The 23,079-nt window shown below is 38.6% G+C and overlaps 1 protein-coding gene across 3 annotated transcripts in view; it reads left to right on the top strand.

The window, feature by feature from the left end:
* Positions 1–23,079, top strand: part of TMEM117 (transmembrane protein 117) — a 475,906-nt gene that overhangs the window by 228,679 nt on the left and 224,148 nt on the right. For 2 of the 3 annotated variants that reach the window (XM_055318966.1, XM_055318965.1), the window contains exon 4: positions 20,109–20,208. The exons of the other annotated variant lie outside the window; for it this stretch is intronic. In XM_055318966.1, coding sequence (XP_055174941.1) covers positions 20,109–20,208 — 100 coding nt within the window. The remainder of the gene's footprint in view (positions 1–20,108; positions 20,209–23,079) is intronic. 3 annotated transcript variants of the gene reach the window in all.

Below are 23,079 nucleotides of genomic sequence, written 5' to 3' on the forward strand. Positions count from 1 at the left end.
AAGAGGAGTTAAAAGTGAATACTTTTGGGTTTCAAAGGAGTGGTTCTTCACTTGGATGTGGATGTGAGTACTTCACCTGTTAATACTTGGCTGTTAAAATAATGGCAGGAAGTTGGTATTTGACAGCAAAAATAATTCTAGTGTAAGTAAGAACTTTAGAAAGGAGCCAGAGGAAGAAGACAGTTTACAGAGCCTTGTGTTGAATCAACAAAACAAATCTCATTACAGATTAAAGTGCAGGTATGGATTCGTGGAAATTGAATTAAACCTTCAAAAATACTGTGAAATCCCACAGTTTGAATTATGGAACATTAAGGTATGGCTAAATCAGTAGTGACTTCTGAATTAGAGTATCGATGAGAAGCACCATCTCTATTTGATGCGTAACTATTTTACATGTTGTGGGGTGTGTGTTTGTGTGTGTTTGGGAAAGTGGAGCAATGTTATAGGAATTCTGTGTTAAATTCTAAAATTAGGGGCACCTGGGTGGCTCAGCGGTTGAGCGTCTGCCTTTGGCTCAGGTCATGATCCCAGAGTTCTGGGATCGAGTCCCACATGGGGCTCCCTGCATGGAGCCTGCTTCTCCCTCTGCCTAGGTCTCTGCCTCTCTCTGTGTGTCTCTCATGAATAGATGAATAAAATCTTGAAAAAAAGAATTCTAAAATTAGAACCACAGGGGTTTTTAAATGTATTAGATTCTGATGAGAGTTGCGTGTTTTGATGTAAAAACAAGTATGTCTTTAAATGCAAATCAGGAGTATGGCTTGTGTGTTGGTTGTATGTGTCAACCTGCCTAGACTATACAGTACCTTGCTGTGTAATCACACACTCATCTAGATGTTGCTGTGAAGGTCTTTTGAGATGTAGTTAACATCTAAAATCAATTGACTTTAAGTAAAGGAGCTTGCTGCTGATCATGTGGGTGGATCCCATCCGATCAGTTGAAAAGATTGAAGAGCAGAAACAGGTTTACTGGAGAAAGAAAAAACAAAATTCTTCCTGAAGACCGCAACATCGGCTCCTGCCCAAGAAATACTTACTGGCCTGCCAGCCTGCCCTACACATTGCAGTCTTGCCAGTACCCACGATTGCATAAACCAATTTCTTGAAAGAAATCTCTTTATTTATGTGTATATGTATGTGTTGTGTGTGCGTCTGTCTATCAGTCTGTCTGTCTATCATTTATGTCTTAGTGGTTCTGTTTCTCTGGAGAACCCTGACTGATGCAGCTTCCTAAATGGGAAGCATTTTGAAGATGCCACATGGATAATATCCAGGAAGATGCCGGGGTAGGAGAGTGGGGGTCTGTTGTTCTGGTGCTCTGGTTTCCATGGTGCTTTCCAAGGCAGATCTCCCTGAGGCTGTGCAGAGCCCTCCCCGATGCAGCCACTGCTCCCCCCAGGCCTCCCTTGCCATCTCCCTGCCTTTGCTGCTCCCTTTAAGGTGCATGCTGCCTTTGGCTGCCTTGCCTTTGTGCATCTGTTTCCTTCCACTTCAAACACGTTTTCTCTCCTCTGTCCCTTCTCCATGAAGCCTGCCCCGCTCTTCACACCAGAAAACCTGGGGTCCTCTCATCTCTGCCTGTCCTCGCCCGTAGAGCATTTTCCACATACGGGCTCTGTTGATTTCCTTGTGTGTCTTTTTTCATTTGCTAAATAGTAATCACCACGTCTTAGTCGTCTTTATATTCCTGGCACCTAGCACAGCTCCTGGCATAGAGGAGGTGTACAATCAATATTGTTGAAAGACTGAATAAATAGCTCACCCTCTTCTTCAAGGTGCAGATGACTGGGAGGTGTCTTAAGTGGCTGTTCTTTCAGGGCTAGGTCTGTTCCTTGTACCTGAGGCTCTTAAAGAGAAATCCTCAAACAGACCTTGAATTCCTACCAAGGGCCTGTGCTCTCAGTGTTTGGAGGCGGGGGTAGAGTTATGGTGGAGGGAATGATATCTGTGCCAAGCAGATTTAGCTGCCAGAAATCTCTGGCATAATATGTTGGTGGCATGAAAGCTTCACAAACTCAGAGTTCTGAGTTTGGGCTGATTTATTTTAACCTTTCTAATTCAGGGCTTGAGGCTATACCTGTATTTATTAGCAAGGAGTCCAATCTCCCTTTTGAAGTTTTATCCACCTAATGGGTCTTAAACTTGATGCCTTACCTCATGGTGTGTGGGGTCACTGGGATCCATTTTAAGTACCAGCCTTGGAGAAAGCTCTACCATCTGGTTTTTCTAACTTACCTGTGTCTTCCTGCCATGCGGTGTCACCGTTGAAGCCCGAACCTCATAGCCACCTGTCCATCTAGCACTGGTGCCCTCCATGGCCCAGACCATGCATAGGCCACAAGGGTGTCCCTTACTCCAGAATGGCTGGGTTCAGAAGCATTCTCATCAATCATCCTGAAACCAGCTTTCCTGTCCATGCTGCCGATTTGGATAGGCCCAAGTTGGCGGCTTGGCCACCCCACTTTTTTCACGATTTTGTTTGGAGGGACTTCATCATTCTTCTATACCACTGGGCCTGACATCCGGTCTCCCTGACAAACCTCTGCACTCCCCCTCTCTGGGGACCAGCTCTGCATGTCAGGACTCTTGGAGAGCTTTGCTAGAGTCACAGAAGTTTATTATACTTCTCCCACCCCCCTTTCCCAATAATGTTCTTATCTTAACCCAGGGAGCTACTGGGAAATTGCCCAAGTGATTCCTCATGCAACTGAGGGAATGCCTGCTTTGAGGTGACTTTCTGCTCTGCTCCTTGAAATAAATGAAGCAGATATAAATTTTTATGGGTCTTTCAAATGACATTTGATTTAGTCTCTATCCTATCAGGCATTATGTATGTAAGAATGGTAGTCTTTGCATTTGGGTAAGGCTATATCATCACTTTTCCATTAAGAGATACTAGGAAGTGTGATTAGTTAAGAAGCAGAAAGATGTTTAAAGGTGTTAGAGATTCAATACCTTATGGAAGCAGCTTGAGCCATCTAAATTCCAAACGTGAATTGTTCGTGGGCTTTACAACAGGGCTAAATTACATTGTAGGCACTCAGAGCCCTTCACTACATCATTAATTTTCAGCTTCCTCTTTTATTATTCCTTTACATTGTCCTTGTTCTAGCCAGGATGTTTCACTAATTGCACTGCTTGAACACGTGCAGGCTTGTTGTTCCTCTACTCCCCTTTGTGGCACCCTCTAATCCATTATAGAGATAATTTTTCTCCCAAAAGCTGTGTGGATTTTTTGCTATTCTAGTGTTTCTCTTATAAAATGACAGTATAGTGAGGTGCCTGGGTGGCTCAGTTGGTTAAGCATCCGACTCTTGATTTCCACTTAGATCATGGTCTCAGGGGGGTAAGATGGAGCTTGAGTCTGGCTCCCTGCTGGGCATGGAGCCTGCCTAAGATTCTCTCTCTCTAAATAAATAAATAAATAAACAAACAAATAAATAAAGTTACATTAAAAAATGTCAGTAATAGCCACCATTTCTTTTTTTTTTTTTAAGAGATTCTATTTATTTATTTAAGAGAGAAAGAAATAGTGAGAGACAACATGGGGAGGGTAGGGGCAAAGGGAGAGGGAGAAGCCTCAGGGAGCCTGTAGTGGGGCTAGATCCCAAGACCCCAGGATCATGACCTGAGCCAAAGGTAGACTTAACTGAGCCACTCAGGCGCCCTAATAGCTACCATTTCTTAAGCCTCTTCTATAATAATGATTATTTTTGTCATTAAAAAATACGGAAATAACATACCAACACAAATGTTTATGGAACCATATGTACAGCTTAATTATTACATAGTGAATTGTTGTTATAAAATGCTTTTAAGTAAACATCCATGTGGTCTGTATTATCGCCATTTACATTAAACAAAAGCACATTGCCAGGATCCCAGAAGCCCTGTGGTTATCTTTCCTTATAATAAATCCCTCTGTCTCTTGCTCCTTCCAAAGTAACCACAGTTTCACTTTTATGCTCTTCACTCTCTTGCTTTTATTTTTTTTTTATTTTATAAATTAATTTTTATTGGTGTTCAATTTACCAACATACAGAATAACACCCAGTGCTCATCCCGTCAAGTGTACCCCTCAGTGCCCGTCACCCATTCACCCCCACCCCCCGCCCTCCTCCCCCTCCACCACCCCTAGTTCATTTCCCAGAGTTAGAAGTCTTTATGTTCTGTCTCCCTTTCTGATATTTCTCACACATTTCTTCTCCCTTCCCTTATATTCCCTTTCACTATTATTCATATTCCCCAAATGAATGAGAACATACACTGTTTGTCCTTCTCCGGTTACTGTGGCCAAGTTCAAAAAGGGTGTTGCCTGAGTTCTCCTCTGGGATTTTGATGGAATCTTGTCTCACATTTAGATCTTTCATCTATTTTGAGTTTATCTTTGTGTATGGTGCAAGAGAGTGGTCCAGTTTCATTCTTCTGCATGTGGATGTCCAATTTTCCCAGCACCATTTATTGAAGAGACTGTCTTTCTTCCAGTGGATCGTCTTTCCTCCTTTATCGTATATTAGTTGAGCATAAAGTTCAGGGTCCACTTCTGGGTTCTCTGTTCTGTTCCATTGATCTATGTGTCTGTTTTTGTGCCAGTACCACACTGTCTTGATGAACACAGCTTTGTAGTACAACCTGAAATCTGGCATTGTGATGCCCCCAGATATGGTTTTCTTTTTTAAAATTCCCCTGGCTGTTTGGGGTCTTTTCTGATTCCACACAAATCTTAAAATAATTTGTTCTAAGTCTCTGAAGAAAGTCCATGGTATTTTGATAGGGATTGCATTATACGTGTAAATTGCCCTGGGTAACATTGACATTTTCACAATATTAATTCTGCCAATCCATGAGCATGGAATATTTTTCCATCTCTTTGTGTCTTCCTCAATTTCTTTCAGAAGTGTTCTGTAGTTTTTAGGGTATATTTTGAGAACCATTTGAATGGTAAATGGTTCTCCAACCTTTTATTTTCAGGTTGTAGGTGTCCTTCTGTCTAAAATGAGTCTCTTGTAGACAGCAAATAGATGGGTCCTGTTTTTTTATCCAGTCTGAAACTCTGCGCCTTTTGATGGGGTCATTAAGCCCATTCACGTTCAGAGTTACTTGAACTTCTTCTTAAAGGGGAGTTTTAAGAGTCCCCCTTAAAATTTCTTGCAGAGCTGGTTTGGAGGTCACATATTCTTTCAGTTCCTGCCTGTCTTGGAAGCTCTTTATCTCTCCTTCCATTTTGAATGAGAGCCTTGCTGGATAAAGTATTCTTGGTTGCATGTTCTTCTCATTTAGGACCCTGAATATATCCTGCCAGCCCTTTCTGGCCTGCCAGGTCTCTGTGGAGAGGTCTGCTGTTACCCTAATATTCCTCCCCATGAAAGTCAGGGACTTCTTGTCTCTTGCTGCTTTAAGGATCTTCTCTTTATCTTTGGAATTTGCAAGCTTCACTATTAGATGTCGAGGTGTTGAACGGTTTTTATTGATTTTAGGGGGGGATCTCTCTATTTCCTGGATCTGAATGCCTGTTTCCCTTCCCAGATTGGGAAAGTTTTCAGCTAGGATTTGTTCAAATACATATTCTGGCCCTCTGTCCCTTTCGGCGCCCTCGGGAACCCCAATTAAACGTAGGTTTTTCTTCCTCAGACTGTCATTTATTTGCCTTAATCTGTCTTCATGGTCCCTTAATTGATTGTCTCTTTTTTCCTCAGTTTCCCTCTTTGCCATTAACTTGTCTTCTATGTCACTCACTCGTTCTTCCACCTCGTTAACCCTCGTCGTTAGGACTTCTAGTTTGGATTGCATCTCATTCAATTGATTTTTAATTTCTGCCTGATTGGATCTAAATTCTGCAGTCATGAAGTCTCGTGAGTCCTTAATGCTTTTTTCTAGAGCCACCAGTAGCTGTAGAATAGTGCTTCTGAATTGGCTTTCTGACATTGAAGTGTAATCCAGATTCTGTAACTCTGTGGGAGAGAGGGCTGTTTCTGATTCTTTCTTTTGAGGTGAGGTTTTCCTTCTAGTCATTTTGCTCAGTGCAGAGTGGCCAAAAACAAGTTGTATTGGAACACGGGGGAGTATCACTGGTCCGTCCAGCTGGTCTTCTGGGGGAGGGGCCTGCTGTGCTGATTTTCAGGTGTTAGCACTTGGGGGAGCTGCTCTGCCCCTGCCTGCTGCCGGGCTCAGCGGGGGTTGTTTACCCCGTGGGGCCCCAGGAGGAACAGCAGCAGTTGCTATGGCAACTCTGGAAGCCTGGATTCAGCCTCCGCAGGAACTACGGGGCTCGGGGCTCTCGGTTCTCCGTCCGCAGGGCCTGGAGGCTCCGGGGCGGGGCCGCTGATCTGCTCAGCTCGGGGCAGGAGCGTCCTTGCTGTCCTGGGCCCTCCCGGCCTCTGCCTGTCCCGGGGGAGGCCGGATCCTGGGCTGTGTCCCGGCGCCCTGTGCTCCGGGGCCTGCGCTGCTGGATTCGCGCTCCCGCCCCGCAGCCCCCTCCGCGGAGCCGCCGCCCGAGCCCCTCCGAGCTGCTCCGGCCCCGCCGTGCGCGCTGCAGCCCTTAGGGAGCTCGGCGCACTCCCCTGCGCTCGCAGGTGTCTGTTAGTGTCCCCGGGAGCCCGAGGGCATCCCCGCTCTCCTGGGTCCTGCTCCAACTCCCTGCGAGCCCCTTTCCGCCCGCCCGGGAAGGTTGGTGCAGCTCCTGCTCCTCCGGGACGGGGCTCTCCTGTCCTGGGGACACTCGCCCCGGCCTCAGCCCGGCTCCTCCGGGGCCCCTCCCCCTCGGAGGCCTTTTGTTTCTTTATTTCTTTTTCCCCGTCTTCCTGCCTTGATAGAAGCGTGAACTCCTCTCACTGTAGCGTTCCAGCTGGTCTCTCTTTACATCTCAGGCCGAATTCGTAAATTTTCAGGATTGTTTGAAGGTTATCTAGGTAATTTGGTGGGGACAGGCGATTTGGGGACCCTGCTCTTCCGCCATCTTGCCCCTCCCTCCCACTCTCTTGCTTTTAATACTTCCTCAATTACTACAGTTTAGTTTTGCTGTTTCAGAGCTTTATTACTTGTACAGTATCCTCTCGTTTTTCTGTCTGGGTTCTTTTATGTCATGGTTTCTGAGAGCATCCAGGCTTTGTGTTGGAGTGGTTTGTTTTCATTGTTGAATAGTCTCCATTGTATGACTGAGCCGTGATATCTTTATCTTTCTTTTTTTTTAATTTTTTTTTTAATTTTTATTTATTTATGATAGTCACAGAGAGAGAGAGAGGCAGAGACGCAGGCAGAGGGAGAAGCAGGCTCCATGCACCGGGAGCCCGACGTGGGATTCGATCCCGGGTCTCCAGGATCGCGCCCTGGGCCAAAGGCAGGCGCCAAACCGCTGCGCCACCCAGGGATCCCTATCTTTATCTTTCTGTTGATAGATATTCAGGCTGTTTCCAGTTGGAGGCTATTATAAATAACGATGCTATAAACATCTCTGCACAACTTTCTTGGTGCCCATGTAGACATCTGGGCCTGGAATTTTCTTGTGGGAAAGTTTCTAATTATAAATTCAATTTTGAAAAAAAAAATTCAATTTTGTGAATAGTTATAAATCTATTTTTTTGCACTTTTTATTCCTATGTACGATTTGGTAATTCATACATGTTTTTCTAGAAATTTGTTTTCATCTGTATTTCTTAAAATGCACTCTCATTATCTGTTTAGTCTCTGAAGGATCTGTAGTGATGCCCCTTTTCCATTTCTAACATTGGCTGTTGCTGCATTCTTTCTTTGTATTTTGATCAGTATTGCTATAGTGATCAGTCTTAGTTTTTTTCACAGGACCAACTTTGTTTATCCTCTCTGTATTGTATGTTTCTGTTTTCTTACTACTTGTTTAATTAAATTCTATTTATTTTATTATTATTTCTATCTTTTTGGTTCTTTTGTTTTTCTAATTTCTTGAAAAAGATTCTTAATTCATTCATTTTCATCATTTCTTCTTTTCTAATATGTTAAAATTAAAAGTCTAAGCATGATTTTAGTTGTATCTCACAATATTTTCATTACTATCCAGCTCACAATATTTTCCCTCTCCCACTGAGATTTCTATTTTCACTCATATGTGATTTGGACATATGTCTCTTGGTTTTCAAAGATCTGGGGATTGTCAAGTTATCTTTTTTTTTTTTTAAGACTTTATTTATTAGAGAGAGAGAAAGAGAGAGAGAGAGAGCATGAGTGAGGAGGAGAGGGAAAAGCAGGCTCCCGACTGAGCAGGGAGCCTGACACAGCCAGATCCTAGGATCCTGGGATCATGATCTGAGATGAAGGCAGACACTTAACTGATTGAGCCACCCAGGTGTCCTCAAGTTATCGTTTTATTATTGATTTATAATGCAGCTATATTATGGTCAAATAATATCCTCTGTGAGATTCAGTCATTTAAAGTTTTTTGAGACTTGTTTTGTGGCATTATTCATGGTTGATATTTCTAAATGTTCTTGTTGAGTAAAAGAATGTGTATTTTGTAGTTGTGGTGTTAGTCATTCTATATATAGCCACAGGTAGAGTTGGCAAATTCTTTCATTCAAATCCTTTATTTTCTTACTGATTTTTTTTGGCCTGATTATTTCATTGGTCATTGAGAAAAATATGTTGCCATCTCCTTATCCCTGTGTGAACCTGTCTATTTTTCTTAATTCTTTGTCAATTTACTATAAGTTTCTATATTGTGAGGCCACAGTATATCTTCCCAATGAGCTGAACCTTTGTCAGTAGCCAGGCTCCCTTGTAATCTATAATAGTATGTTTGCTTTTAAATTTTGCTATAATCATAGTTATACTAACTATATATTTTATATATATAATAGCTATGCATTTCTTTTTATTGTTTGCATGCTTTTTCAAGTTATTTTTTTATTAATATTTTACTTTCAACCTTTATGCAGGCTTAGTTTCAAATGTATTTTTTACAAATAGCATATATTTGAATTTTGACTTTGCAGGTGTGAAAAATATCTTTATTCTATCCTCACACCTTTCTCCTGCTTTCTGCAATGTCTGTTTCCTTTGGGTACCTCATTTTTGTTTAGTTTTGAGCCTTTTTTTCTTAATAGCGATTTTTCTCAAATATATGGTATTGTCTACTCTCTGCTCATTTTTAAGAGTAGACAATAAGAAGATTAGTGCACAGATAAGCTTATGACAGGAAATTCTTGAGGGAGGGGGCTGTGGTTAATTAGCATTTGGTTATTTCACCAGGAGACCTCAATTGTTAATAGGCTTTTTGGGGAGGACGAGGCTGGTCTTTGAGATGTCTTCAGCCCAGACAAACAGCATTGTGGGTAATGCTGTTTACCCACAGATACATATTATATACAATATTACATATAATATTATTATACACATTACATATGTATAATATATAGTACAATATACATATAGTATTAATTACATTATTATATGCAAATTTGTATTTTTATAGCTCCTATTTTAACTGAAGTGTCTAACTCGTTGCTTGAACTTCTCCAGGTAGCATATGTCCATATTCACTAGGTGGGGTGAAAGTCATTTCTTGGTTTAATTGGCTGAGGGAGGGTAACTTCTAGTCTTAACTGCTTGTCATGCAGGGTTTCCAACTTCTGTGTTCAGTTCTAGCCTTCCCCTCTCTCATCTTCAGAATACTGAGCCTACTGTTCTTGAGGAGGTTCAAAGGCAGAATTGAGGTCCCTCCTTAATACATTCCCAGAAGGATTTAATTATATGGAAAAAGTCAAAACCATGTTCATTGCCATTCCTTAATCTTTTCTAAAATTGTATTAAAATTTCTCATTTTCTGTCATTTCTTCTTCTACTCTGCAGATTTACTCTTTTATTCCTGTACTTTTCTCACTCCATCAAGTTTACATGTAACCCTGGCTCTGGAGTGCTGTTACATGTGGCACCAAAAGAGGCTCCAATAATGTCTAAGAGTCATTTGAAGCAAGACAGCTAGTTCAAGGACAATGGTCAGTTGTTGAAGTGGAAGGAATTATTATGAATAAAGCACAACATATTTTATTCCTACCCCTATCTGAATCCAAAGGTATATATGAACAAGTGCAAGTTAAAAGAGGCGTTTCTCCATCATCTCTGTGGGTAATTGAGGTTGTAAGGAATCAGCAACACTGTTGATATTGGCATCTGGCAGCACAGGCATAAGGCAATAATGTGGGTGTTTTGGTGATCGATCTCAGAATTGGTGAAAATGACATAGGTCACCATAATAGAACTTGCAATAATATCTTCCTTGTCACTGGCACAAACATCAGTATCTTTGGGCCTTGACGGACACTGACAACTTGAGGAGCAGTAGCAGAGACTTTGGGGGGCATCAGTAAGAGAGAGGATATCTTTGGAACCAACTTTGACAGTATTAACTAGAAACTAGCCCTGTGGTAGCTGAAAGACTAGTTTCAACAGCACAAATAATACTTTCTGAAAATGCATCGAATTATTTGGGAAGACCTTGTTGGGCCTGAAATGCTCACAAGGTGGGTGGAAATTTGGCTTTTCTTTCTTTTTTTTTTTTTTTTCCATACCATAGGCTGGTGTGGTATAGTTTGTGAAGCACACATGGCCAAGCAGAGCATGAAATTCTTTATTGTTAAATCAAATGAAGCTATGTAATTAGCAAAATTGCAGAGCAAATTTATGGAGCAATAAGAATCATGTCATTCCTAATTTGAAGGGCATTTAATAATACTTAGACATCGTTAGGCTAAAGAGATGCCCCACGGGCTTGGCTGTGGGTGGAAGATGTGTGTGCTTTAGCATCCCGAATTGGACACCTGGAAAGTTTCTGAGTCCCAAATCTTGCTACCCCAAGCACTCATATCATTTGCAAACTCAATCCCAGGGCTCCGCTCCCAAGCTCCTGTGTGTCTCTCCAGCTCTCCATTTTACACTAAGTGATGTGGCTTCATCTGATCTTTTTGTTACCTTCTGCTGACAGTTTGAAGCAGGCCTATAAAAATCTTTGATATATCAGAAGTGCAGCCTCCACTCTCTCTAGGCTACACTATATCTATCTTTATTTTGTCTTTTGTCAACATTTTTTACTTCAAAATCAGGTTCCTTTTAGACCAGCAAGCTAAGAGATGTAACCTTTTTATTTAGCTTTTTATCTATTAAACACACAGCTACTTCCTCATTTATTGTCACTTGTTTGACACTCTCCTAGTGTGCCCCACATCTCATGAAATGGAGACACATTCTAACAGATTGGTTTTATCTAGAGTACGTGTGCCCATTTTTTAACTGGTGCTGTTCAGAACTTCAGCACTCTTACGAATTGTGTACATGTAAATAGTACATTGAGATTGAAACAGAAGTCTCCCTGTTATCTTCGGCAGTGGGGTAAAGAGTGAGAGCACAAAGCATTTATCCTGTTCTTCTTAGGAATCACTTGAAAATGAGCATCAGTTTATCAGCCATACTGGTGACTCTTTTAGCCAATTTAATGGCATCCCTTTCTAAAAAGGATTTATGAGATTCTCATATTGTTAAAATTGAACTAAAATATTCAAAAGCATGTTTTTAGGCTCTAACATTTTTTTCTTGGCAAATGGTTATAGCTCCTTTCATTGCAGTGAGTAAAGCTCAGCCAAATGAGGTTAGGAACAGAGATGGGAGGCAGTAAATATTAGAGATGAACAGAAGGTGTCTCTTGGAATCCAAAGTACAGGAAGTTGGTCTCCAGAAAATGGTGGAATTAGACCCCTACCTGTGTTCTGTTCTCTTTCTTCCATCCTCCTTTGCATGAGTCAATGTGCCTCTATTCTCTGTCTCAATCCTTCCTTCTCTCTTGGTAAGACTTCAGTTCCCCGATTCACAGGACAGAATGTGGACACCAATAATCACTCTGTTTTTTTATCATCCAACCTTATGGATAAAGATTTCCTTCTTTGTCTCTTTGAATCTTGGTTCGTAGATACCAGAAAAAGGAAAAAAAAAATAAGCTGATGGCAAAGTTGGATATTATTGTATACATGTGTCCATAAGCTTACCCCTGGAACCCTGATTGCGGAAGGGTGTTTGTAGGACAGAGAACATTATGAGACAAGAAATACTGGATGATAGTATAGGAAGTGACCACTTAGCTCTGAGGTGCTGTTTCCTTTCCCTCAGAAAACTATGCATTTATAAGTATCAGGCCCATGATATAGCATATAGTGAGACATCAGTAGTTATTTGTTTAATGAGTAAATGAAAGAAATAAAGTAAATGCTTATCTAATATAAATTCACACACTGCAAGAAGGGTACTTGGTTGAGAAAATAGCCCTCTTCCCCCTTCCTGTAACTAGAGCCTAAAGTACCTTCAACAAGAATAGGAAATAAATGATTGGGAAATAGTGTTGGGTAGCCAGCCATGGGGAAGAGAATGAGAGGGGATTGAATTTGCAGCCAAAAGAAGGAGAATGAGAAGAAGGGGAGGGGGGAAGGGAGGGGGAGGGCGGAAAGGAAGGGAGAGGGAGAAGAGAAGGAAAAGAGTAATTGTCATTCCATCACAAAGCAATTATGCTTTGGATTTGAAAATTTTGCAGGCAGTATAAAGACAATCTCATTTTTCATGTTTATTTTATTACACACAGTGGAAAAATTATAGTTTCTGCCAAAAGTTAATTATTGTATATATGTCCCAGTGTTTTTGTTCCATTATTTCTTATCTATTTTGACCTATTAACAGCCCTGAACACTTACCTTCATTGAAAAACATCCATTCAAATTGAACTTGCTTTTTGTTCTACTTTGAGCAGCATCGGAATCTTAACAGAATTTATGTTATTTTATGTCTCTCATTTGGAAGGAAGCATCATTATGTAGGATAAATTAATTAATGCCATTCTGGCATAGCTCCACAATTCACTTTACAATTCAGATATATTTTATCTGAACAGTTATAAATACACTGAATGTTATTTAACATTAAAATGTGATCAAGTTAGATATAAAATTAATTTTAAGTAATTTGTGGCTCTCTGGATTCCTGTGGGGATTTATTGGGGGCTCTCAGCAAAAAGTTCAGGATTTAAAATTTTTATTCTTTCTATTGTTTTTCCAGCGACTTCAGTAAAGATACATGAAGTATCTTGGATGTGTTTATTAGAAGTAGAAGATAGGCCCATTTTGGGCATCCAATTAGATTTCATATTCCTGGAGTATTTGTGAAGGTGAGGAAAAAATATGTGAGTTAAGATAGAAACTTGAGGTATAGCCAAAAAAATTCTATAACTTTAAAATTAGATTTGAGACTGTATTATTTTATAGCCTAGTAAACTTCTAAATTTTGACTTCAAAGAACAAGCAACAAATGTAGTTTGGCAGTATCCATTTGAAGGGCAGTGAAATAAATTTGCTTTCTTTTTTCACATGAATAAAAGAAGTGTATTTTACTATATAGCTCTTGTATTGCTTGTGCCAGCAAATTGGTACACAAAGTTACATATTGCTATCCAGTCTCTTTTATAAGGATTCTTTTCTTTTATTTATTTACTTACTATTTTTTTGCCATTTTTCTGTTGATATTTTACTGAGGTATAATTGATACATAACTGTTATATTAGTTTGAGGTGTACAACATTTTGATTTGATATTTGTATATATTGCCAAATGATAACCACACTAAGCTTACTTAACATTATGTATGTATAACATACATAGTTATAATTTTTTTCTTGTGATGAGAATTTTTAAGCGCCTGGGTGGCCCAGTCAGTTAAGTGTCTGTCTTTGGCTCAGGTCATGATCCTGGGGTCCTGGGATGGCCCTGCGTTGGGCTCCCTGCTGAGTGGGGAGTCTGGTTCTCTCTCTTCCTCTGCTTCACCTATCCTGCTGTGCTTTCTCTTGCTTTCCCCCCAAAAGTAAAATCATTTTTTTAAAAAAGAGATCAACACATTTAGCAACTTCAAAATATCTGATACCATACTATTAACTATAGTTACCATACTGTACATTACAACCCCATCACTTATTTATTTATTATTATTTTTTAACTTTAATTCTGGTATAATTAACCTACAGTGTTATATTAGTTTCAGGTATACAATATAGTGATTCAAGAATTCTATCTTGAATAGAATGAGTAATCTCAATGCTCATCATGATAAGTGTAATTCCATCACCTATTTCACTTCTCGTAGCCATCACTCTGTTCTCTATATTTAAGAATCTGTTATCTGGTTTGTTTCTCTCTCTCTCTCTCTTTTTTTTTTTGCTCGTATATTTTGTTTTTTAAAACTCCACATATGAGTGAAATCACATGGCATTTGTCTTTCTCTGATTTACATCACTTAGTATTATACTCTCTAGATCCACCAATGTTACTGCAAATGGCAAGATTTCATTGTTTTTCATGGATGAGTAATATTCCACATCTTCTTTGTCCATTCATCTGTGGAAGGACACTTGGGCTGCTTCCACAATTTGGCTATTGTAAATAATGTTCCATTAAACGTAAGAGTGCATGTATTTTTTTGAACCAGTGTTTACATATTCTGTGGGTAAATGCCCCATAGTGGAATTACTGGATTATATAGTAGTTCTATTTTTAATTTAAAAGGATCCTTTTAAATAATAGGATTCTGTAGATACCATTCCGAGATTTTACAATACTTTACTTTTTTTCATTATTCATCAACTAAATTACATTCAAATTAAATAAATTTACAGCATGTAATTGCAGAAGTCAAGGATATATTCTTTACTTTGATTTGATTATATTCTTATCTCTAGCTTTTTATTCTAGAAGAGGTAATAAAAATGATACAGTGATATTCTGTTCTTTGTTAGAACATCATAGTTACATGGCCTGCTCATAATTGATATTTCTTTTTAGTTTATCTTACTTTGCAGATTTTTAAAACCTTTTATCCTTTCATCCTCTCCCTAGTGTGGCCCTGGTGTCAGATGATCTAAGTAATTTTACATTAATCAAGTGACTGCTTAATTCATTTAAATATTTATTGCTCTCCCTAAATTGTAACTATAAACTGGGCAAAAAATGTACCTGCTTGGCCAAATGAAACATATTCTTTATCCTTGATGAGCTAAGTCTTGTGGGAGAGAAGGACAGTGTGAGCAAATCATGAAAATCATCTCCCTAAAGATGTTTTAGGGAGATGATTTAACACAGAAGTATATTCAAAGTGTTTTGGTAATACCAGGGAAGGGACAACTTTCAGGCGTAATGGCAGGAGATTTCTCAGTGGCTAGGTTGAGTTAGTAATCTCAGGCCAGAAGAAAAGAGATAGCATTCCAAAAAAAGAACATTGCACATTTCTTTACTAAGGTAAAAGAAAAAAAAAAGATCCTAAGGCACATTATAGAATAGAGGGGTATTCGGTGAGATTGATTTCATGGTGAGGTGGAGGGCCTAATAAAAGGAGATTGTGACATGAAGGGAGAGGTGTACAATATAGTGATTCATGAAAGGATGGCTTGGCAGAGAGTGGGCAGTCTTCTCCATGCTTTCTCGTGACAGTGGGAGTCACTGTATTATTTTAGAAAGTGGGACCCAGGAGACTAGAGATCTGGCATATTTTACATGCCCATTATGAAATTTTTGTGCTAGAAGCTTTACGTTCTTATTTCAAAAATGAAATAATCTTAATCTTCAGGAAAACTGTGTGAGAAATAGGTATTTTTCATGCTCACTCCACCGATAAGGGAAGAAGTTTATCATTTTTCCCAGGTCATAAAGTCAGAGGTAGTTTGCAAACCCAGGACTTTCTGGTTCTAGGATTCCTGCTCCTTCGGTATGATGTATTACTTCCCCAGGGGTCACGACAGTGGCGATACAGAGTCTGAAATAAGAGGGAGACAGTCATAAAGAAAGAGGAGGCTGTTTCTTTAATTTAGATTAGAGGGGTTTCTGAACAGGATTAAGACATTGGTAGTAGTGACGACAGAAAAACAGCCTTTCAGAAGTATCCTTAGTGATTAATCAAATGTTAGGAGTAAAGGAGGGGGAGGAATTGCTGATATACTAAGGTTTCTGTCTCTAGTACAGACGAGTTTCACTGAGTAGGCTGAAACAAAGCAAAGGATGAAGGGAATAAGTTGATGTATGGTGAATGTACTCACAGTCACGGTGAGTTTGTTCAATGAAAACCTCATCTGCTGTCTTCTTATATACGTCTTCCTTATAAAAAGTAGAGGGTATATATAGCTGAAGCTGGGAAATTTGAAGTGATATTTTATCTGTAAGTATTGTCAGGTCCAGATGCGGTTTTTTTTTTTTTTTAAATTTTTTTTATTTATTTATGATAGTCACACATAGAGAGAGAGAGAGAGAGAGGCAGAGACATAGGCAGAGGGAGAAGCAGGCTCCATGCACCGGGAGCCCGACGCGGGATTTGATCCAGGGTCTCCAGGATCGCGCCCTGGGCCAAAGGCAGGCGCTAATTCGCTGCACCACCCAGGGATCCCCAGATGCGGTTTTAATTATTCCAGGTTACTTCTAATAATTGTGTGCAGGAATTTGACATTCCAACGCATCTTCCTTCAGGGGTTCTTCTCCTAGGTCTTGGAGATTGAGCTCCATCATATACAGAGATTGAGCTCCATCAAAGCCTTTCAATAAGCAAGAACTAAGAATTTTGAGCAAAAATACTAAAATGTGGTAATCTGGATAGTAGTTCACTAAGTGACTGGATTGAAGGCTGTTCATCATTTCATTACAGGCACAAAAAGATTGAGAGGAGGTTGATCTAATAAATCTAGGTTTAATTCCTGGTGCTTTGTAGTGACAAAACTTGTTCCTCAATGTTGTAAGAATTCTTAGAATTTTCACTTTAGTTTCATTGTGTTTAATGCAGGACTGTACTCTTGTAAGTGGACTCCTTATCCATGATTTCCTTGTGTATGAAGCCCCCAATCTTGTTTATGTTGCCCAAACATGGCTGGGAGAGACAGCTGTGACACTATGAATCCAGCTGGCCACAGATGGATCTTCAGTGAAGCATGAATCCATATTGGTTTGGTGATCTATGTTTACTGCCTCCTGTTAAACTTTCAGAGACTCAACTCCTAAATCACCTGGCATTGACTACATCCATGCACATATAAGTAATAAACTGAAGTGAACTGGAACTTTTGTTGCTAGTGATCAAGACTCTCACCTATAGATCAATTTCCTAGATTATAGTTTTATTGACTATTTAGCCTATGTCAGGATCTTATTAATTTATGCCTATTTAGCACACAGTTTTCACTAGATGTGATAGTCTTGATAGCTTTTCAGGCTGTTTTGGTAATTATGAACGTTTCCAAGATCCTGCATATTGAAGTTTCCACACATCTGTTATGGATTTGACATTTAAGCTTGAGATCTCAAGAAAAACATAAAAACTGAAGTTATAGCCTGTAAAGAAATTCATTTAGAATTAAAAAACAATACATACCAATGATTGATATATACCTGGAAGGCTGATAGAACTACAAGATTTTCTAGATCTATGCACAGTGGAAATAACTAGCTAAAGTATAAAGCAAACAAAAGATGTATGAATAGTTGAAATAATTAGCTAAAACTCCAAACAAAACTAAAACGTTAATGGTGCCTCCCAGCAAATAACATTTAATTCTGAATCACTCCCCAAAACATTGGGTATGAAGCTTTACAGCTTCAATTTTGTAGAGAGCAATGTGATATTCAAACTGGCTAACATTGCTGATGTCAAGGTATACACACTGTGTCTTTTACAACTAGAACAGGAAATATTGTTACTGTTAATCAATATGCAAATCAATGAACTAGCACTTGCAATTTTTTGTGATAGGTTATTTGTATTTCTTCTATGTATTTGTCTAAAGCAGCAGAAGTTAGAAAGCCTACTACCTTTTATATATCACTCTTCGCTTTTATATATACTAGTTATTTCATAAATTGTGCTATTTCCTGTTCGTTGTTACCAATTGCATTCAGTACTCACACATGCTTGCAGTTCAAATCTCACTTTACTGCTATTTCTTGGGTTTGCTATGCCTAGATCTACCATGCCGTATTGAAAAAAAAATATGAATAACTTGGCTTGCTTCATTAATTCATACATTAAGCAAATGTTTATTGATCACCTACTATATGCAGGCAGTGCTCTAAGTGCTGGGAAATCAATGGTAAAAAGAATGGCCAAAATAACTCCCCGTCCCCCTTGAGTTTATTATCTAGTTTTAGACAAAGTAGGCAGGTAGGGATGTGTCCTTGAATACATCCTTCAAAATAAGTGTCATTGAAAGAGCTGGACAATTATGAGAACTAATACCCTAAAGTATGCTGAGTTCAATGCAATAGTGATACTGAAGGAAATAAGACCAAACTGTCCAAGTTCACATGGGGGCTTTCACATAGAGGCTGCTTAGATTGGGGAACTCAGTGGGAGTCTAAGAATCGCTGGTAACTCTAAGGGACTTCAGATCCTGCCTGCTACTTGATTTCTGTTATGAATTATCCTCAAAGGAAATAAGTCTTGATCTTCCTTGTCTACTAAATACTAGGGAACAGAGTAGATATTTTTTTTATATATATCCTTAACCGTTGTAGGAAGAAGATACAGCACAGTGGTTAAGTGTCTGGATTTGGTAGTCAATCAAATTAGGATTCACACCTTGTCCATTTTACTGGACCTCGAGAATGTTGCAAACACTCTCTAAGGCCTCAATTCCATATCTGTGAAACAGGAATAATAATACATGTCATTGCACTGACATGGAAGCTGTTGGAGACACTGTATTTAAAGTGCTTATAATGATCTCTGGATTATTGTTAGCAGGCAGTTTATGGTAGCTATAATTATTTTGGTTTTTTGGGAAACCTATGGAATAGAGACTTCTGAGGTGAGATCTTAATTCTTATAAAGATTTTCTAAGGTAAGAGGATGAAGCTTGTGGAAAAAAGTGCTTTTAAGAGTAAGTTTTTCTTGTTAAGTAAAACTATTTAAATATTTGTTTATTTTATGGATAACAAAACTATATGAAAGAACTCCAGAAAACACACACACACACACACACACACACACAACTGAATTGGAGATGATTTACCTCTCTACTACATCAAAAAAGTATTCCTTCAAAGGTTCACTAAATAACAAACATAGCATTTTCTACTATATTTTGCTTAAAAATTAATCTAAGAAGAATCAAGATTAACTAATATTCTAGATTGTACAGGTATTATGTTTAAGAAACAGAAAAAATTTAAAGTAAAAAAAAATCCTGAGTGAAAAAAAAGAGAGAGAGAGGAAGAAGAGACAGAGAAATTTAGCTCATTCCTAATTACCGTTCATTAGTTATGTGGTATTGATTGGGCAAGTTAAATGATCTCCCTGTGCCCCAGTTTTCCCAGAGAAATTGTACAATTGGAAAATAATACTTAGACTTTCTTGAATATCAAATGAGGAAGAGGAAATGAAAATTACATGCAATAAGCATAGTCTCATTACTTGTGTTTAATGATCATTTGTGCCTTTGAATCTCTCCTTGGGCCGGGAAGAACATGAATTGGTGTTATAGGGTGCAGACAGGGGGATATGTGACACAAAAAGAGATAAAATTAAGTCTGGTTACCGTTATTTATTTAAGTAATAATTTAAACCACATCGATTTGAATTAAATTTTAATTTTCCCAAATGGACATTTTTTTTGACCATCCTTCAAGTATGACATCACATCCAAAGCCTAGTCCCAGTACCTCTTCAGTAGTTCTGAGTCGACAGACCTGAAGGAAAAGCGAGCTTTTCTCTTTCCTTTCAAGTTACTCTGATTCAGGAATTGTTTCCACTCTCTTCATACCTGAGTGAGCATGAAATGATGCCTTTGCTGAGTATTTCTGTTTGATTTTTCAAAAACTGTTGTCAGTGTTCCAGCTTGAAAATGAAATGCACATGGTAATTGAGAGAGCCACAGTCAGGTTTCAAATCTAATTGGAACTGACCCAGACACCCTCAGAGCTCTTCCTAGCCTTTCAGATCTGTGAGCGTATGTGATGAGACCAAAGCAGAAGAGCTTGTTGAAAGGGAGGGAAGTCCCTTTGCGTGTTGCTGAAACCAAGAACGCTTTGACGATACGGCTCTCTCAGTCTGGACAATGTCTTGTGTGTTTGTTTCCACAGAGCATATATCATTACAGACTATATGGGCATCCGAAATGAAAGTTTCATGAAATTAGCTGCAGTAGGGACCTGGATGGGGGACTTTGTCACAGCTTGGATGGTAAGAAATTTTAACTTCACCCATTTCGAACAGTAGATGGAAGAAACAATGTTGGGTAGACATCGCTTGTGATGGGTTTAGAGCTAAAGAGTTACTTCTCTCTTGAGTGAAACAAAACATGACTACAGAAAAAATTAAGAGATTATATGCACTATATGGAAAAATTAATACAACTGAGAAAAATTAACACAACTGTCATATTAATGATGGCTGTCCACCAGGAAATATTTATTGTTGACATATATATGTATGGGCATACAAACATATACACATTCTTAAAATTAATAGAAACTTCCCTGTGACGTTCTCAATAATTTTGTCAAGATTGTTTTTTGACATGTGCAATTTTCGGGTAAGGAATGTTGTCTGGCCTGTCTCAGGAGGACCATATGAAATATTTCTAACAACTGTTTTTATTTAAAAAATTTTTTTCACAACACATATTACACAATTTTATTGGTAGTATTTTCTTTTATTTGTATTTAATTTTTTTATTTGAGTATAGTTGACACCAAATTTACATTAGTCTCAGGTATACAACATAATGAATCAGCATCTCTGTATGTTATGCTATGCTCACCACAAGTGTAGTTTAGGGCTTTTAAAATAGTGTTCTACATTTTTTTTTCTTCATTGAACCTACAAACTTAATGGTGCATTATTAGTATAAGCCTGCAACAAATAGACAAACCATATTTCATGCTGAGTTTATCTGTCAAGAGAGTGACTTTTATCTTTTTTCATTAAAATTTTTTTATTCTAGTGTAGTTATTGTGTTATATTAGTTTCAGTTGTAACAATATAGTGAGTCAAAAATTCTGTGCATTTCTCAGTGCTCAAGATAAGTGTACTCTTAATCTCCTTTGTCAGCTTCACCCATCCTCTATCCATCTCCCCTCTGGCAACCACCAGTTTGTTTTCTCTATTTAAGAGTCTTATTTTTTTGGTCTGTCTCTTTTGTTTATTTGCTTTTGTTTGTTTTGCTTCAAGTTTTTATTTAAATTCCAGTTAGTTAACATATAATGTAATATTAGTTTCAAGAGTAGATTTAGTAAGTCATCCCTTACATATAACACCCAGTGCTCATCGCAAGTGCCTCCCTTAATCCCTATCCACTGATTTAGCCCATCCCCCTACATCCCCTCCGTCAACCCTCAGTTTGTTCTCTGTATTTAAGAGTCTGGGTTTTTGTTTGATTCCTTTTGTTTGTTTGTTTTGTTTCTTAAATTACACAAATGACTGAAGTCATATGATGTTTGTCTTTTTCCTGTCTGATTTATTTTGCTTAATCCTCTAGGTTCATCCATGTTTTTGCAAATGACAAGATTTATTTTCTTCCTTTTTATGGCTGCATAATATTCTACTATATATATCATCTATCTATCTATCTCCCAATCTCCCACATCTTTACCCTCCACTAAAGCAAAATGCTAATTCAAAAAGACATATGCACCTCTGTGTTTATGCAGCCTTATTTACAATAGCCAAGATATGGGAGCAATCCAAGTGTCCATTGATAGATGAGTACCTCTGTTTAAACCACTGGATTAATTAAATACAGTATGTAGTTCAAAAGCTCTAGGTCCTATAAGTTTATAAGAGAATCTCAGAGTACAAATTCTCATAAAAATGGAGCATGTTAACCTTTGTTGACATCTTTCATAAGTGCAGTTAATCACAATTAGCTTCACCTAAAAATGAGAAAACCTACCGAAGGAAAGGATGCCTTATCAAAACAAGACTCGGCAGGGACATACCCTTACAAATGTATTCCAAATACTGCAGGTAGATTGTCACAACAATTTCTGCCCTTTTTATGGATAGCCTTATGTCTTACCTAGAACAGATGATCAGAGGACAGGAAACAGTTATATCTTAACTGCTACTGCTGTGATCATCCTGCAAGAGTATTAAGTGACTACCAAATAATTTGTATAGCCTATTTTGAGCCTCCTCCCACCCCTATTCAATTTTATAATGTTAACAAAACAAAGTACCAGATGCATCCCATTCCATTAACTTTAAAATCCAGATTGGAAAAGTGATTTATTTGTAATCACTAGATATGACATTTAGAATAAGCCAGACATCAGGGTGCCTGGCTGACTCAGTTGGTAGCCCATGTGACTTTCGATCTTATGGTTGTGAGCTAAAACCCTATGTTAGGCACACAGCTTATTAAAAAAAAAAAAAAAAAAAAAAACAGAAAATTCTAAAAAAAAAAAAAAAGCTAGACATTAAGACCAGGCTGCCTCATGTCAAAATTTCTATTTCCATTGGGAAACACTAGTTAGAAGGAAGACTAAACAGAAAATAGTTTCCTTTCTAAAACTATGTCCCTATTAGAATGGAAACTAGAAGGAAAACTTTAAACATGTAATTTCCATGAAATATGAGGTGATGCCTTTTGAAAAATTTCTGCATGAACTATGGATTTTGATTTTTTTTTAAACTCCATTTTATGGTAAATCTGCTTAATAAAATGGAAAAGTGAATTCAGAAATTTGGGTTCTTTGACCTTGCTATGTCCAGTTTGATCTTCCACACATAATATGCAGTCCTCTGAGCCCTAGTTTGCACATTTCTTTAAAGGGGCTAATAGTTGCTACCCGTGTTTTGGGTTTTCTATGAAGATAAAGTGTGCGGTCCTGTGATAGGACTTAAAATGCTGCAATGCGAGAGAGACATAAGTGCTTGATTGCAGCTGTTAATGTTTTCCCTACCTTATCTCAGGCCTGGGGTCCAGGGTATCTGGAGTTTCCTTCCAGTCCCAGTGCTAGAACACTCTAAGACCATATGATACATTACTTCCTGACTTCCATGTACCACTGCCCCTGATCAAAGCACCAGATCCACAAGCCCTAGTACCTT

The sequence above is a fragment of the Nyctereutes procyonoides genome, unplaced genomic scaffold, assembly GCF_905146905.1.
Source record: "Nyctereutes procyonoides isolate TBG_1078 unplaced genomic scaffold, NYPRO_anot_genome, whole genome shotgun sequence".
Classification (NCBI taxonomy): domain Eukaryota; kingdom Metazoa; phylum Chordata; class Mammalia; order Carnivora; family Canidae; genus Nyctereutes; species Nyctereutes procyonoides.